Source organism: Gymnodraco acuticeps, unplaced genomic scaffold (assembly GCF_902827175.1).
Source record: "Gymnodraco acuticeps unplaced genomic scaffold, fGymAcu1.1, whole genome shotgun sequence".
Lineage (NCBI taxonomy): Eukaryota > Metazoa > Chordata > Actinopteri > Perciformes > Bathydraconidae > Gymnodraco > Gymnodraco acuticeps.
The window spans coordinates 2,353,075-2,369,328 of NW_022992149.1; the positions used below are offsets into that span (position 1 = coordinate 2,353,075).

At 39.6% G+C, this 16,254-nt stretch overlaps 1 protein-coding gene across 1 annotated transcript in view; it reads right to left on the bottom strand.

Annotated features, from left to right (window-relative positions):
• Nucleotides 1-16,254, bottom strand: part of cps1 (carbamoyl-phosphate synthase 1, mitochondrial) — a 68,277-nt gene that overhangs the window by 18,089 nt on the left and 33,934 nt on the right. The window contains exons 22-30 of the mRNA XM_034204051.1: nt 14,928-15,069; nt 14,215-14,280; nt 13,985-14,048; nt 13,685-13,866; nt 9,911-10,105; nt 7,586-7,653; nt 4,349-4,424; nt 2,446-2,523; nt 12-119 (exon numbers count right to left, since the gene is read on the bottom strand). Coding sequence (XP_034059942.1) covers nt 12-119; nt 2,446-2,523; nt 4,349-4,424; nt 7,586-7,653; nt 9,911-10,105; nt 13,685-13,866; nt 13,985-14,048; nt 14,215-14,280; nt 14,928-15,069 — 979 coding nt within the window. The remainder of the gene's footprint in view (nt 1-11; nt 120-2,445; nt 2,524-4,348; nt 4,425-7,585; nt 7,654-9,910; nt 10,106-13,684; nt 13,867-13,984; nt 14,049-14,214; nt 14,281-14,927; nt 15,070-16,254) is intronic.

The following is a 16,254-nucleotide window of genomic DNA, read 5'->3' on the forward strand; positions in this document are numbered from 1 at the left end:
AAGGACTTTACCTTTTCTAGCGCCCCCTGGCTAACAGTCTGAGTTGGTAGCATCAGAGTAGCATCTCCTGAGTGCACCCCCGCATCCTCCACATGCTCTGTTATGGCATGGACCAGAACCTGGATGCAGTCACAGACACGCAGCTATTATGACACACTTAAAGCATTTGCATGCAGATCAACAGCAATCCCTACTCGAGGCTAGCCAACTTTTTTACAGCGTGGTCTGTTATCTAATGAGAATGTTTTTCAGACTTAAGAGGCAGATGGCTTCCAGGCTTGATGTGTTTATCCCTACAGAATGTCACAATGCAAGCTAGTTTATGGAAATGCTGTGTCAACATATTGTAAGTCAGTTCAAAAACAGCCAGTGCTGAGTTATGACTTTGAGGAAATGAATAAATTAATTCAGGTCAGATGTGCTCATTTGTTAATGGACTACTTCAGAAACAATGTACACAGATATGCAAAGTGAAAGATAATTTAACATTTCCCCTACAGGAAAGAAGATTTGTATCACCGTGTGTGTGTTAGAGTATGTGTGTGTGTGTGTGCGCGTGCGTGAGAATGAGCTGCCGTGTCATTAGCTCATTTAAACTGCTGCTAACCACAGCATTCATTAGCCCTCTTCAGATAGAGCTTGTAATTAATACGTATTATCTCAGACTTTTCCACTCTCCCACACATACTCGAACACACACTTACAGTCACACATAGTCTGGCCGGGAATAATGAGGCCTGTTTGGTATTCAATGAATGGACAGCTTGTTAATGTGATACTGAAGATAAAGAAAGGGGGCAGCATTCAGGGAATGTAGAGAGAGAAAATACACCATACAACTGGATTGCCCACGTTCCAAATGACACCCTTGAAATGACTCCCACAGCCCAGACAATAGAAAAAACAGACGGGGCGTTCAGGGCCTAGGTGGTTCTGTCGCCTAATGGAACTAATAATGCTAACAATTATACAGTTGTAGAAGTTTCCAATACTGTGAAGGGACTGAAACTTTGTTGAATAGAATACATCTGAATGAGAGGATCCATGTGTCGTGTTCAAATCTTATTTGGCCATTTAAGTTTTCTATATCCTTCCTAGATACATTTCTGCCTGACGTTTCTTTCAGACTTCAGGCAGAATAAGAGAAACAGCATATTTGCATATTTATAAATAACTTGAGTATTTAGTAACCTGCAGAATAATTTGAGGATCGCCTCCAGACATGAAAACTGTGCTTTAAGTCATAACCTTTGTTCGATATAAATTTCACACAAAAAGTCAGTTACCTTATTAAAAACTGTCTAATATGCACCCACTCCTACTCCCTCATTGGCCAAAAATTATTCTCATACTACTGAAAAGTGTCATTTCAGTTTTTGTTCTCACGTTTCAACATCACACATGTGTAAGAGGTGCATACTCAGACATTCATGCTCAAACATGTATGTGTTAAGGTTTAGGGCTGAAGAACGTAACGCTGTCCGCAGATGAGTTTGAAAACCTGCTTCTTGACACTTCCTTCTCATCCAATGTTGGACATACTATGGATAGTATGGTATAGTATATTCAACTATACTAACATCTATCTGTTGAGAATGAGACCTGTGTCTCAATGCGATTTCTGATATAAATAAGTCAGATAAAATAAAAAAAAGATATGTACCAATTTCCAAATGTTATGACATTTAAAAGACTGTTCCCAATGTTGATTTTCTTTATATTCTAATGATTCTGTAACTATATTGTAGCATATGTACATGTTTAGAGCAGAGCAGAATCATACTTTGAGAAAAAACACAAAGAAAATGACAAATCTGTGATGCATGTCAATCAGATAAAACCAGTTTGTTGAACAAGAATCATTTCAAAATGCCTTAAACTGATCTAATCTAAAAAGAAAAATTAATTGAGTATCACCACTATCCAGCATTTTGTTTTTAGTGTATTCCATTCTCCCAATCCTATCTGTCTGTGCTGTAATGTCTTTTCACTGAAGATAAATTAGATTACTTCCACTTTATTCATCTTCTGGGCTCAATACCTCTCCATTTAAACTGAAAAATAATGGAGCACTGAATAATGCAAAGCTACAGATGAATAACAATACTGTTCACGAAAATATGGTCAAACACGGTGTCAATATGAATCAAAGCAGACCACAAATAAGGTTGTTTTCCACGCTGTTACACTTTGCATTATGTTAACTTACAAAGAATATGCAGACTCTCCTAACAAGCATATTCTAAATAAAACCACACGCCTATATACATATCTTTTGATGCCAGGAGTAATTATTGCAGGCAGACAATAATTATATGTCTGGGGCATGTTGTATATTTAACCTGCATTAGCAAGGCGTCTGGCATTAATGGGATGGCACCACTCCAATAAGCAGAATCAGGCAAAAGCTCCTATGGCGACACAGATCCTACAGTAAAGTGTTACCTTGCCGTCTCTGGCCACAGCATCCATCTCCACCTCCCTGGCACCACAGATGAATTTGGTGATGACCACTGGATGCTCCTAGAGGAAAGACAACAGGATGGTTAGTGATCAATGAATGAAGAGGAAAAATAACTCTTAAAAAAGTAAAGTAAACTTTTATTAGAAGCTTTTTGCATGAATACAGGAACAAGTATGCGTTGCTCAGCTAAAGCAATCAATGAGGGGTTCTTTTTAGCATTCCATAATTAAATGATTGTTACCTGATCCCAATCCATCCAATTCCTTGCTTTGAACTATTGGTAAAATAATTGACCATGTTTGAAGAATAAACACCTTAACAAAAGCTTTCTTATTTCAATGGGTCATATATTTCAAACTAATTGAATTTGCTGCGAGAGATGACACACACATTTTTAATTATGACAGCTACTGCATATCAATTTGAGAAAATTATATTTGATGCCCTTCAATTACAACTTTGTATTAAAATAGCCAAATCTGACGTGGACATTAGCAGCCTTAAATGAAAGCCCAAAGGCATCAGCTTCACTTGATGGTAATTTATTTCCATTGGGTCCGATGTGCTGGAGTACATAACCAAAACCAAATTGTTACTATACCATTATTGTGGGCGCCATTAATGTCTGAAAGGGATAATTTGTGTTGTTGATTTAATAAGATTTTTGATTTGTTATACTTTGGTATTGGTCTTTTTATATATATATATTATTTATTTTTTGGTCAATAATGTGTTGGATCAGTTGGGTCACATGGGTGGCACTCAAAGTAAATATAATCACCGGTTTACCTGTGTGAGGTGTGTGTGGATGACAGGGTGAGAGGGTCCCATTCTTTTTTATTATTTTGTTTTGTTGTTTGTCAAAACTTTTGATAACTCGGGTATACAGACTATATGCTTTTACGTGTTATAATAAGCTAACCATTTTCCTTCACATTGTGAATATGTTGAAAGAGTTGAATGTGACACAATGATATTAATATAACTTTGTAAACATTTTTGAAATCACCATTATATCCTTGCTTTGGTCAGGGTTCATACACTTTTTCACCAATGATTTTCAATGACTTTTCCATGACCGTTACCAAATTTTCCATGACCAAAAAAATTACTCTTTCTTACCACTGAAACATTTTTATTTTAACATGGTAAGCTGGAAAATAAGGTCTGCATATGAAACATGTTGTGCCTATCTGAAACAAATCAAATAGTAGGCTTACTAGCTCCTACAGACTAGAGCCACTGTAGACTAGAGGGCGTGATTGTAAAAATCTCTCACCAGCAAAATACCTCGTCAGTTAAATGCCATTTTACGTTTCATTACTAAACGATACAGTATTTATTATCGTTATAGTATTACTATGTTGGCGATTAGATAACATATACATTATATTTGATGCAACTTTGGTTACATTTCCATGACTTTTCCAAAACTTTGGGAAAGAAATTGTTTTCCATAACTTTGCATTTCCATGACTTTTCCAGGTTTGTAATGACCGTAGGAAACCTGTTTGGTGCATTAAAACAGTCATAAAGGCATGTGTGCGTGTGCTTCTATTCCCAGGTAGCGGCCCTTTGAGGGGCCAGGTGCCCCTAAGCAACACAGGGTTTCAGTGAAGGAGAGAGGCGCACACACACACACACAATACTAGCCAACAGCCATGACAGCTGGTAGCATCAGTTAATTGAAAGCAGAGGGAGAACACAACAGAAAAACATGAGTCTGAGAGTGTGTGTGTGTGTGTGTGTGTGTGTGTGTGTGTGTATGTGTGACAGAGAGTGATGACTCCACCTCACAGCTAATGCAATAAAATACAAGGCAAGTGAAAAATGAAGATCCAAGCTGTGACTTATGGAGGCAATATGAGTTAATACCGATCTCACCTGGGACACCTGAGTGGCTTCCTCCAAGAAGCGTTTCATCTCCTCCTCTCCGTACACGACGTTCATCGCCGAGCCGCTGGTGAGACGCGAGAAGGAGAGAGAGAGAAGAGAGAGTGACGGAGAGAAAACAAAAGGCCACAGGAGAGGAAGAGAAGCAAGCTAACAGGAGAACACACAAGCTTCAAATGATCGTTCGAAACACTCATTATCTCTGCGTTGCATCACCATCGGGAACGAGGTCTGGAAACAGTCAAAAATAAGCAGAGAGAGAGAGAGAGAGAGAGAGAGAGAGAGAGAGAGAGAGAGAGAGAGAGAGAGAGAGAGAGAGAGAGAGAGAGAGAGAGAGAGAGAGAGAGAGAGAGAGGAACAGCTATATTTAGGTCAAAAAGCACTCCAGGCTCTTGAAAACAACTTCAGAACTGAGTCATTAAAAAACAACAGATTTAGGCTAGTTTTGTTGTGCTTGTTGTTGTTTTTTATTTGAGTCTGCTCGCTGGGCTATCCTCCCGTTTGAAAATGAGGGGAGGAGAGAAAGAGGACAGAGGAAGGCCAGCAGCTTGGGTCACATCTTTGCTCTTCAGCTGAGTGTGGCTCAGAGGCAGACATATGTCCAACCCCAAAGATGAATACTACTGACCCTTCCTTTCAGCACCAGCCACAGAAGATTCTTATGACTGTCCAAATTAATAATCTCTTTAGGAGAGATTAGTCATTCTGTATTTGATGTTATTAGAAGTAAAAGTGTCAGAAACAGGGATCATGCATGTCTGGTTGGTTCTGTGTTTTGACAGCTAAACTTGATACAACATAATCATATTCATGTTTTGTTTTTTTAGATTGCATTCCGGCAAATTCATGTTGGCAATGATTGATTCAGAAGGGCCGGACTGAATCTGAATCCTCATGTAAAATATCAACAACAGGTATGCTTGTCAATATATTCTAGGATAACAAAGGTCCATACACAGCATAACAATAACACCAGGGTTAGTGTGCGTTTATTTATAAATGTCTCGAATGAATTATGTAGGCGGAGGTTTTCTTTACACTGGGGCCATGTTGTGGGTTGAATAACCTTCCATGTAACATCGAGTCTTTTGGGGGCGAAGAGGGGCTTTTTGCAGACATGATGGGGCTCTTCTTTGGAACAGTGTAAGAAATATATAGTGATTTTTGAAAAGACACAAGGGATCTATTTTCCTTTCTAGTTTAGTTTTTCTTATCTTTAATGTGTTGAGCTTTTTTTTTTTGTCTTTGTCTTCAAACAACAATGTTTTTTCACTTTGACAGGTTTGTTTAGTCTCTTAACAGTTATGTTATACAGTTACGTATATATGGAAAATAAGTCTTCAAATCCTGATTTCATTGTATCTTCCAATTCCCAAAAAAGTGAGCAAGGTCATTTTGATTCTTAGGATTATTATTTCATACCCACACAGGCTTGATTTGACATCAATAGGAATTCCTCAGAACACCTATGCATTTTAATTTCACTCTGCACTTGTAAACAGTGAAGAAATGTGAAACTTTTCAGATCTTGAAGCTATGGTTAGACAGTGTGTTAAAAAAGTTGCTTGGCACCAATAGAAAGTAGCTAAAACTGATTGCTTGTGCATATCATTACACAGCTGAATCTGGCGTTGTTAGAATGTCAAAGAAAATATACTTGTTATATTCGAAAGATGAAAGAGTTAGGGATGCAAATAATACATGACGTGAATATATTTTAAGGCTAAATTCTTCAAACTTCGTGAGTTTTGGTGTGGGTCTATGCTTTTAACTGTTAAAAAAAGACGCTTTAATCTGGCAAGGAAGAGAGTGTTTGCTGAGGAAATGTGTGTTTTTGTGCATATGTACCGAGGCTGAAGAGAACATTCAAAAACCATTAACAACTATGTCAAAGGGGAAGAGTGAAAACGCTTTGGGGATGGGGAAAGATCAGAGGGAGTTCACCGTACACTGAGGAGGAGAGACGGGGAGGGGGAGGAGAGAGAGGGGAGGAGAGTCGTCCTCATTAACAGTATCCAACAGAGGTTAACAAAAAGTAGGTGGTAGAAATTTAAATTGCAAATTATAACAAACTATAATATAAATAAACTATATCGCTAATGGCATAATTGTGGTTATTTTAATACTGGAGGACTAGATTTTTCCTTTCATGAATTACATAACTTTGATTTTCAGTAGTTTGATGAGACCTAGTGCATGACACTCATATTTATAACAACATCCAGGCTGATTTAAACCCATAAGAAGTCCAAACTCTGCTGAATGATGATGGGTCTCATCATGACATCTGCTGGGCAAAAGTGTCACTGCAAGTGTTAACGAGCTATAAAATGAATAAAGTTCATTAATCACTATAACTAACATTGTATTTTACTCAGTAAGCAATAAGTCTGTTAATTCGTTTTTAAGAAAGTACATTTTTCTTTCAAGCCTCAGCCGACAAGGACTGTACTATTTTCATACTTCACAATACCCTTTATTGGCTAAAAAAATAAATAATAGAAAACAAATTATGTGAAAGTTATCTGCCCTTACTGTTTATATTAAATTGTATTTTATTATTGGTTATTGTTTGAGTCAGCCACTACATTCATGATTTACGGCCCGTCCACACTACAGCTTCAAAAAAAGCTTGGAGCTGGGCGTGTCTGAAGCTTGGGGATTTTATTCGAGCAACGCGACCAACACCAATCACATGTATCTCCCGCCCTCGACATACAAAGAAAAAAACCCCGGGGATTTTATGCGAGCAATATATATATATATAAACTCCCCAAACAGGCGAAAACCTACCAGTTTCACCCACTGTCACCTCCCTCCATGACTGGTTCTTCCGGTTTGTATCCCGGTAGGTGAAGAGGGTCTGGTCATACAAAACCGGGTGATTTGCTACGGCGATAATTAGTTTCTCCTCCATCTTTTTTTGAAATATAGAAATGAACGGCGGGATATCTCTCCCAGCTTAGACGCGGTTTGATTGGCTAGGGCTGTCAGATTTTCAGAAACGGGATTTGATTGGCTGGCGCTGGCTACTCCGGCGTCTCCGGGACGCCGGAGACGCCGGAGACGGACCGCTATGCTACCCACAATTCAGTTCGGCGAAAAGCGAGGCAACGTGACGTCACCCCATTCAAAGTGAATGGGCAGACGCGTTGGAAACCGTTTTTGAAGCTGTCAAAGCTGTAGTGTGGACGGGCCGTAAGGGTTATGGTTAGGTGTTAAAGTTACCTGAGAACATAGGAGGGCCGCAGCAGACAGGGATAGCCCACCTGGTCGGCGAAGGAAAGGGCATCTTCCTGGGAAGGGAGAGAACAGCAAAGCAGATGTTGGTAATGTATTTATAATTCTAGTTAACTGAGATAGAGCATGTGCAGGATGTTACAAATCCTCCAGAATTTGCACATTTGAATTCTGATGACGTGGCATATAAACCTTGGCTTTAAACTAATTGTCTCTCTTTGACACATAAAGATGTAAACATTTAGTAAAATGTGTAAAAAAAACTGAGGTAAATGCAAGACAAATATTGAACAAGCTTAAGCAATTGAAAAAAGTTTGAAATGTAAACACATTTAATTCAAAATCTACTTTGACAGAGGTACAGACAGAAGTGGAAAACCAATTCTAGCAAACATAAAAGCATTGTGTCGAACAAAACAAAAGCATTTAGTAAAACAAACTGTAAACATGGCTTTTAAAAGAGGACAGAAATGTGGTTGATCCATGGCCAGGAAAGCTTCATCATCATCATCATCATCATCATCACCACCACCACCAGTCTTTCAACCTATATACAACTCTGTGTATTTATCATATAATGTTTGAACGCTGTATGATTACAGCCACTTGAGAAAGAAAACAAAGAATCAATATGAAATCACTGGTGTGCTTCGCCCTATAACAAACCCTCGTATACAGCAAGGCCCACTTTACCCATTCCCTACAATTACACTACAGACATTTTAAAGGCTTCAAGAATAAAAGGCTTACTCCAATGTCTGCCAAAAACAAGACTTATCAAAAGAGCAAAAAGGAGAGTATAAGTGCTCCAAAAGTCAGAAAGAGTGGCTTCAATTCATCTCCCTTTTGATTTGCTTTTCTTCCTTTCAGTTCACAGGAATGAGAGAAGAAAGAGTACAAGTCGTGGAAGGAGTGTAGCGGAGAGAAAAAAGGCTGTTTGTCCTCATCATCATCATCATTATCATCATCGCTCTTTCTGTCCTCTCCATCTCTCTGCAGGTCGAGCCTCCCTCGCTATCATTACCCACTGTTCCCTCGCCAGGTGGGATGCCATTACCAAACACAAAATAGCTTCCCAGAGACGCGGGAACCTTTTCCCCACGGCTCTACTAGAGTTATTCCAGCCCAATAAAAACAAGATGGGAAATAGAATATGTAGGTAGGCTCTGGAGAGGCGCACAACTGTGTGTGACGGCTAATCGTTCCTCAGCGGTATCTGAATACAGGAGCAACGCTAATGGGGGACACATATTTCAGTGTTGGCTGTGGACATTTCAGTGCTCCACTTGTTCCACAGAGGGGTCTGACAGCGCCTCGTTCTGATGTAGCCGCCAGCTAAGTGAGAGGGCCAAACAGAAAAATAAAAGCTAAACATACAGTAAATGGTGTGGCTCAATGCTCCAAGAAAAAGTTCTAACACTAAGGCGACATGTTTGTCTGTAGGGAAAAGTGTGACGTTGTAACTAAACTGTTACAATGTTTTTTGTGGAAAAACCAGATAACTGGTCCTTTGGATACTCAAACGCAGATATGTCAGGTGCTCTTTGATAAATGGGGAAAATACAAGAAAATGAAGGCACTATAAAGTGATTGATGATTTAGTCACTGCAATAATATATATTTTTGACATACCCTTGTTCATTGCTACTTGTTCTTGCATGTTGAAGTGCCTGGTTGCATGCATCTTTGTTAACACAGTATATGAATACAAATAAAATACATTTTAGAAAAAAAGCTACTTTTCAGCCCAAATATCTGGGCAAGTAAACTGTCCACATTTATTTGGAAAGACTTTAAATTGTTATTGATATCATTGATATCACAAGACATTTAGGAGAATGTTTTTATACAATATGTTTTCTATATTATCTAAAAGGGTTTGTCTCGTGAAGATCAAAAATCTTTTAGACATTTGGCCAAGAACAGAAGAAATATAAAAGATTTGCTGAAAACTGTGATCTCAAGGATAGGCTCTGTGTATTATGCAAATATTATACGTTTACAAAGTACATTAAATTAACACAAATCTAAATTATAAATTAAAAATGACCTATATGGGATTGTCTTTTAAAAGCAAACCTAATTTCCCTGAACTAACATTCTCGAAGCTCCCTGAGTATATATCCTTTTCTGGTGCAAACACCGTCACTGTTACCCAGGGAAATCATCCTTTTACTTTATTACTCTTGCTAACAGATAGCCTGCAAAAACACATGAGCGGTCAAACAACTCAAACTCACAGATAAAAAAACATCGTGCCACAATCAATAAAACGCCCCCCGCACTATCCATTATTTATTAGTTTCCTCTCACCAGGGAGCTGAGGGCCCTCCATGGAGCTTGGGCCACCTCGAGGTCATCTAGTATCTGGGAGAAGACGGAGCGTTCCTCGGCGCGGTCGATCTGCAGGGGGCTTGTCCCCAGGATCTTCACCCCACTGAGGTGCAGTGGGACGGCCAGGTTGTTGGGGATCTGGCCCCCGACTGACACGATGCTGCCAGAGCAACCCTGGAGAGGAGATGGGGGGGAGAGAAGACGAATGTGAGGGGAGAACAGCAGGTAATAAGAAGGGGGAGGAGAAAGGAAAGGATAATATAATACAATTGTAAAGTCTTTGGCTGCTTCGAAATGTAAAAAAAAACACATAGGGCTGCACACTGTGTGTGTGGGTGTGTGTGTGTTTGATCTAGCATTACTATCCTTGTGGGGACCTACATCTGTTTATACAGTCACGGGTGGGGACTCGCCTCCCTTATGGGGACATAATGGAGGGGAATCATTCATTTTAGGGTGAAGACTTGGTTAGGTTTTGGGTTAGGGTAAGGCATGTGTTGGTTATGGTTAAGGTTAGGATAAGTCTCCAGGAAATGCATGTAAGTCAATGTAATGTCCCCTGAAGTGATGTATACATGGTATGTGTGTGTGTGAGAACAATAGGTGTGTTCCTTTTATTAACAGCATGCTTTTCCTGTCCAGTTGATCCAGAGGGGATGCCGTTACTATGGCAATGCCAGGTTGTATCTCTTCATTATTCATGGTCCTGCTCGCTTGCTCCTGTCCAGGGTTTATCTTTATGTTGTAATGCCGTATTTATTTATTTATTTATTTATCACACACACACACACACACACACACACACACACACACACACACACACACACACACACACACACACACACACACACACACACACACACACACACACACACACACACACACACACACACACACACACACACACACACACACACACACACACACACACACACACACACACACACACACACACACACACACACACACACACAGAGAGAGAGAGAGAGGGGACTGTAGCTGTGAGAGAGGGATTGATGGTAATGCTATCACCCTGAACAAACAACCGCTTAATCACACTGAGATCCCGCAGCGACTTTAGCTGGATTTACATTAGAGCACAAACACAACATAAACACACCGATATCAACAAACATGTACACCGAAAACATCAGGGAAATAGCTGCTGTTCACGCCCTTGAGCATGTTTTCAATCTTTGGGGTCAGACGGGCTAAAATGTAAAATGTACCAGTGACTGAGCCTCCGTACAGTTAGTGAAAGCAAACCAGCCCTTGCATACAGGGTACAGTGATGGGTTCATGCTTTACAGTTTATCACAAATCTTAGCGCACTGTGATACGCAGCATCTAACTTGACCAGGCAATGGGCAGGTGCATTCATATACATCAAATCACCATAGTCCAGCACAGGTAAAAAGGTCACAGTGACTAGCCTTTTCCTGGCCTCAAGCGAGAAACAGGACTTGTTCCTGTAGAAGAAACCTAGCCTAACCCTCAGCTTTTTAAGCAGGTTATTGACATGAAGTTTAAAAGTGAGACAATCATCAAGCCAGATACCTAGGTATTTGTAACAGGTAACCACTTCAAGTTGTATTCCTTGCGTAGTTACAATATCTAAAACATGCTCTGGTGTCTTTTTAGCTTTAGAAAAGAGCATTACCTTGGTTTTATCAACATTTAAAAGAAGCTTTAATTCAGAGAGCTGAGTCTGAATAATGTTAAAAACAGCCTGTAATTTAACACCAGCCTCCTGAATGGAGGGACCTGCACAGTACATCACGGTATCATCAGCATAAAAATGAAAAGTAGCTTCATCCACATTTTCAACTAAACTATTGATGTAGATGGAGAATAAAAGTGGACCTAAAACAGAACCTTGAGGAACACCATTAGCTATATTTAACCACTCAGAAGACAGCCCATCAAAGTGAACACATTGGGACCTTTCAGAGAGGTAGTTCACAAACCAACCCACTGCATGGCTGGACATGCCTATACTGGCTAGCCTCTGCTTTAAAATGTGATGATCGACGGTATCAAACGCTTTTGAAAGGTCAATAAATAGAGCTGCACAACTCTGCTTATTATCTAAAATACTCGCCACATCATTCACCACTTTCATTGTGGCAGTGATGGTGCTGTGTTGCTTTCTGAAGCCTGACTGATGTTTAGACAGGATGTCATTTGTACATAAAAACTCCTTTACCTGTTCACTCACTAAGCGTTCGAGCACCTTCGCCAGAACTGACAATTTAGAGATTGGCCTATAGTTATTTGATAAGGTGGCCTCCCCTCCTTTTAGTAAAGGCAAGACATAAGCTGACTTCCACAATTTTGGAATTGTGTTAGTGCTGAGGGAGAGGTTAAAAAGAGTAGTGAGAGGTGGAGCAATAAAATCTGCAGCTATCTTTAAAAAGAAAGGTTCTACGTTGTCCGGGCCAGCCGGTTTCTTAGGATCTAACTTGGTTAAAGCTTCACGAACAACATCAACAGTAAAAGGGGTAAAACTAAAAGGGTTTTCCAACACACGTTTTTCAGAGTCACAGAACGGGTGGCAGAACAGACCTGAATCCAGTAGACTTCTCAGAATGACTAGAGATCTTCTCATAGTCCAAAACAGTTGTCTCAACCATAGGGACTGTGAGTGTTACAGACATTGAAAAAGCATAACGAACCCCACACTCCTGTTACTACAGAAAGCTAGGCTCTTAAATCTTGGGTTAGAGAGGCATTACAAGTGTCCCAATAACGAGTGTTCCCAGTGTTTGTAGTGCTTGGAGATAAGGCAGAAAAAGCTGCATGCTAAATAAGTTTACATACATGCATATAAATCCACATAATGGTTTAGAATGTGTATTTCATGCCACTCTGAGCTGGGAATGTATTGTATTTATTTATATCTGCATCTGCTGGACAGCTGCTTTTAAGGCTCTGGATGATAATTGGCCCTGGTCATACAGGCAATGGTTTGTTTCTACTTAAAAAAGAAAAAAGAAAACATACTCTTTCATTTTTTGTAAAGCACTTTGAATTGCCTTGTGTTGAAAAGTGCTATATAAATAAACTTGCCTTGCCTTACTCTTGACCAGTAAAACCACGTCAGAAAGCTTTAGTTAAGAAAGTGATGTGCATGCTGTGTACCAGTCAAATACATTTGTAATAATCTTTGGCTGATATTGTCTCTAACTTTTACTATTGTTCCCTTCCACAATGATCTGACCACATTGATAGGATTTGTTTATTTTTTTATAAATATTTAAATGTTTAATACCTCCTACAATGAGGTTATGTTTTAGGTATATACCTGTTAGCAGTATTACAGAAAAAGTACTGGCCCGATGTTCATGAAGGTTGGTGGAAGGATGAAACATAAGCCAAGGAGAAAGTCCTTAAATTGATGCAGATCTAAATTACAGGGTTTCTTTTGTGAACACTGTAGGGCATTTGGCCTTGGCAGTGATTTGCGCTCACCGAATCTTTTTCTATTGGATCAATACAACTCTGCCTCTGGGAAGTCTTAAATTGATTGCAATGCAATATTTTAACCAAATTCCACTCAATACACATGCAGATGTAAGTAATTATCAGCACTGATAACCCCCTTGATTGATTGGCGATCTGTTTGGGAGAAGGCGACCTAGAGTGCCCTCTCCCAAAGGCCCAGCATCCCAGGACAGGACACTGTAAGGGGTAAAGGACCGTTGATAAATAAATAAATCATTTAAAAATGTTATTGTCTGCGTGTGTCCTAACCTCCTGTTCGGTGATGTCCAGGATGCGTTCCAGGCTCAGCTCCTCAAAGTAGAGGCGGTCACACTCGTCGAAGTCGGTGCTGACCGTCTCGGGGTTGTGGTTGACCACCACCGTTTTCTTCCCCATCTCCCTCAGAGCTCTGATGCTGGACACCGCGCACCAGTCAAACTCAACACTGCTCCCTGGTGGATTAACACTTTGAGTAAGTTTCACAAATTCAGCATAACTAATATCAACTGCATATAACTACAACCAGTAATACTTTGTTTGAAAATGATGATAGCTTATAGTTGAGCTCACCAATGTGATAGGGCCCACAACCAAGAACCATGATTCCCTGGTCTTTAAAGTCCAGATCATTTTCCTGTTGATTGGATGAATGGATGAAACCATTGTTGATGAAGCACTCATGTCATTTATTCTGTTTAAAACTGTTTAAATAGTGGTTATATTTGCCTGTTCTATTAGTTTGATTGATTGACATTATAATGTTAGTAAAATGTGTTTTTCTTTAAGTAGAACCCACGTACCTGGCCATTGTAGGTACAATACAGATAGTTGGTCATGGCTGGATACTCTGCAGCCAAGGTGTCAATCTGAGAACAGGGATTAGAGGAAATACAGGTCGGTAAAATGTAAAACAAATTTAAAAAAAAAAAACGTTCTGTACTTTCAGTTCAGCAGATGTTGAAAGATTGAGGACTACTTTTATATAAAGCATAAACACATCCGAGGAAAAAAGCAAAACCTACAATGATCTGATGCTAGTTAAGAGTATTGCCTGTGTAGCCAGAGCCTGATACTGTTCTCACCAAATAATTGTCAAAAACAATTTAAACAAATGTTTAAAGAATCCTGATTTAGTCACTTAATGAATTCTGGAAAATACAAAGATAAATCAACGCAAATATTAAAATTGAAGTAACTCTCTAAATATTTCTGGCAGAGAAATAAGGATATCAGAACTAATACATTGTTGGTATTACTTCCAATTAGTTGTTCATGTTATGACTTGTAAATTGGGAATTACACTCTGACCAAAACACCTGTCAATACTGCATGAATGGGGGAAGACAGTAGATAGCTCTCACCTTTATGCCCCCTAGATATTTTTAGACTACCCTCATTTACATTAGTGGCCTAGTTTGTCAGTGTGTGTGTGTGCATGTGTGTATTGATCATTCACTTATCTGAGTGTATCTGACCTCAGTGGAAGCTGCAGTAAGATCCCAGTGAAGCTCACCTGTTTGACCCAGGGTCGGATGCCGTGAGCCAGCCGCAGCTCCCGGGCTGCTCGCTCACTGCAGCCCAGCGCCTGACCCAGCTGCTGGTCGGAGAAGCCGTCCTGCTTGGCCTTCAGCAGCAGCTCCTTGGATATTGTCGCACTGTAGGGAAAGTCATATAGTGATGGTAATTAAAAAACCTTCCAAATCCCCACAGTCTCAAATTGAATTAGTTGACTACTACTAAGTGAGATGTCAGGTTTCTCAATGGAGTTCAATAAGAGGGTTGTTTTGAAGGCTTATTTTTTTAAGGATTTAATTTGACTTATTAAGGCATTATGATCACTTCTTAAAGCATTACACTCCATCTGTATTGGAACAGCATTGCTCTTGTCATATTGTGCTGTAACAAAATCTCCCTTAATACCAAAAAAACCCTGTAAGATCTACTTATTCTGATACAAGACTTTGTCTACTGCGAAGTAGATGTAACCAGTCTGTCAATCATCTCCTAACCTTAAATGTTTAATGCAGAGTATCCCTGATGTGAATGTGGAAGTGAAGGAAAAAGAAGCAGGAGGTAGATGAAAAGAGGGACAGGGGAATTTATTATTGAATGTTTTCCGTCTGTTGCCCCTCTCATATATCTTTGTTTTTTCAAGTTCACTGAACTAAGAGGGTCATTCCGGCAGCGGGTCATGACTGTCTCGCTTTGCCAGTGATGTGGAGCAAGGAGCAGCCCGCCTCAGAGATCAATAACACATCGAAGGTAAGGCACCGAGGTGCCAAAGTTCCAGGTTGCCCAGTGCAGCCATTTAAGAAACACTTTAAGTCTATAAAACTGTAATGCTTGCTGTGAGGTTAAGGGAAATGGTGGTAGAAATAAAGTTAGGTATCAAGAGGTGATTGTGAATTGGAGCAATTGCTAAAGGAAATTCATACAATTAAATGTTGGACCTAATAACACATTGAGCAGGTTGGTGTAAATTGTGGTCTATTTTCATGATGAGGGAGAGTAACACAATTAAGCCTTAGTATATTTTATGTTGATATACAACATTGCAGCAGAGTAAATCTACTGACCTTTTTCTTTTAAGTTTTTGCCTTTCTACATTATTGAAGCAAGAAGACATACATTTTTTGAAATATGTTTTGTTTGACCTGTGTCAAGTAAATCGTAGTGCATTGAGTATTGAAATGTGTTCAGAAAATGTTAATCCTAGCTTAGCACAATTGAAAGGTTACATGTTGCATTGATGTTTTTGGAAAAGCTCAGAGTTAGAAAGGTGTGAAAGCCAGACACTTCACAGTAAGGACATGATATGAGATGCTGGTGTAGTTACAGTT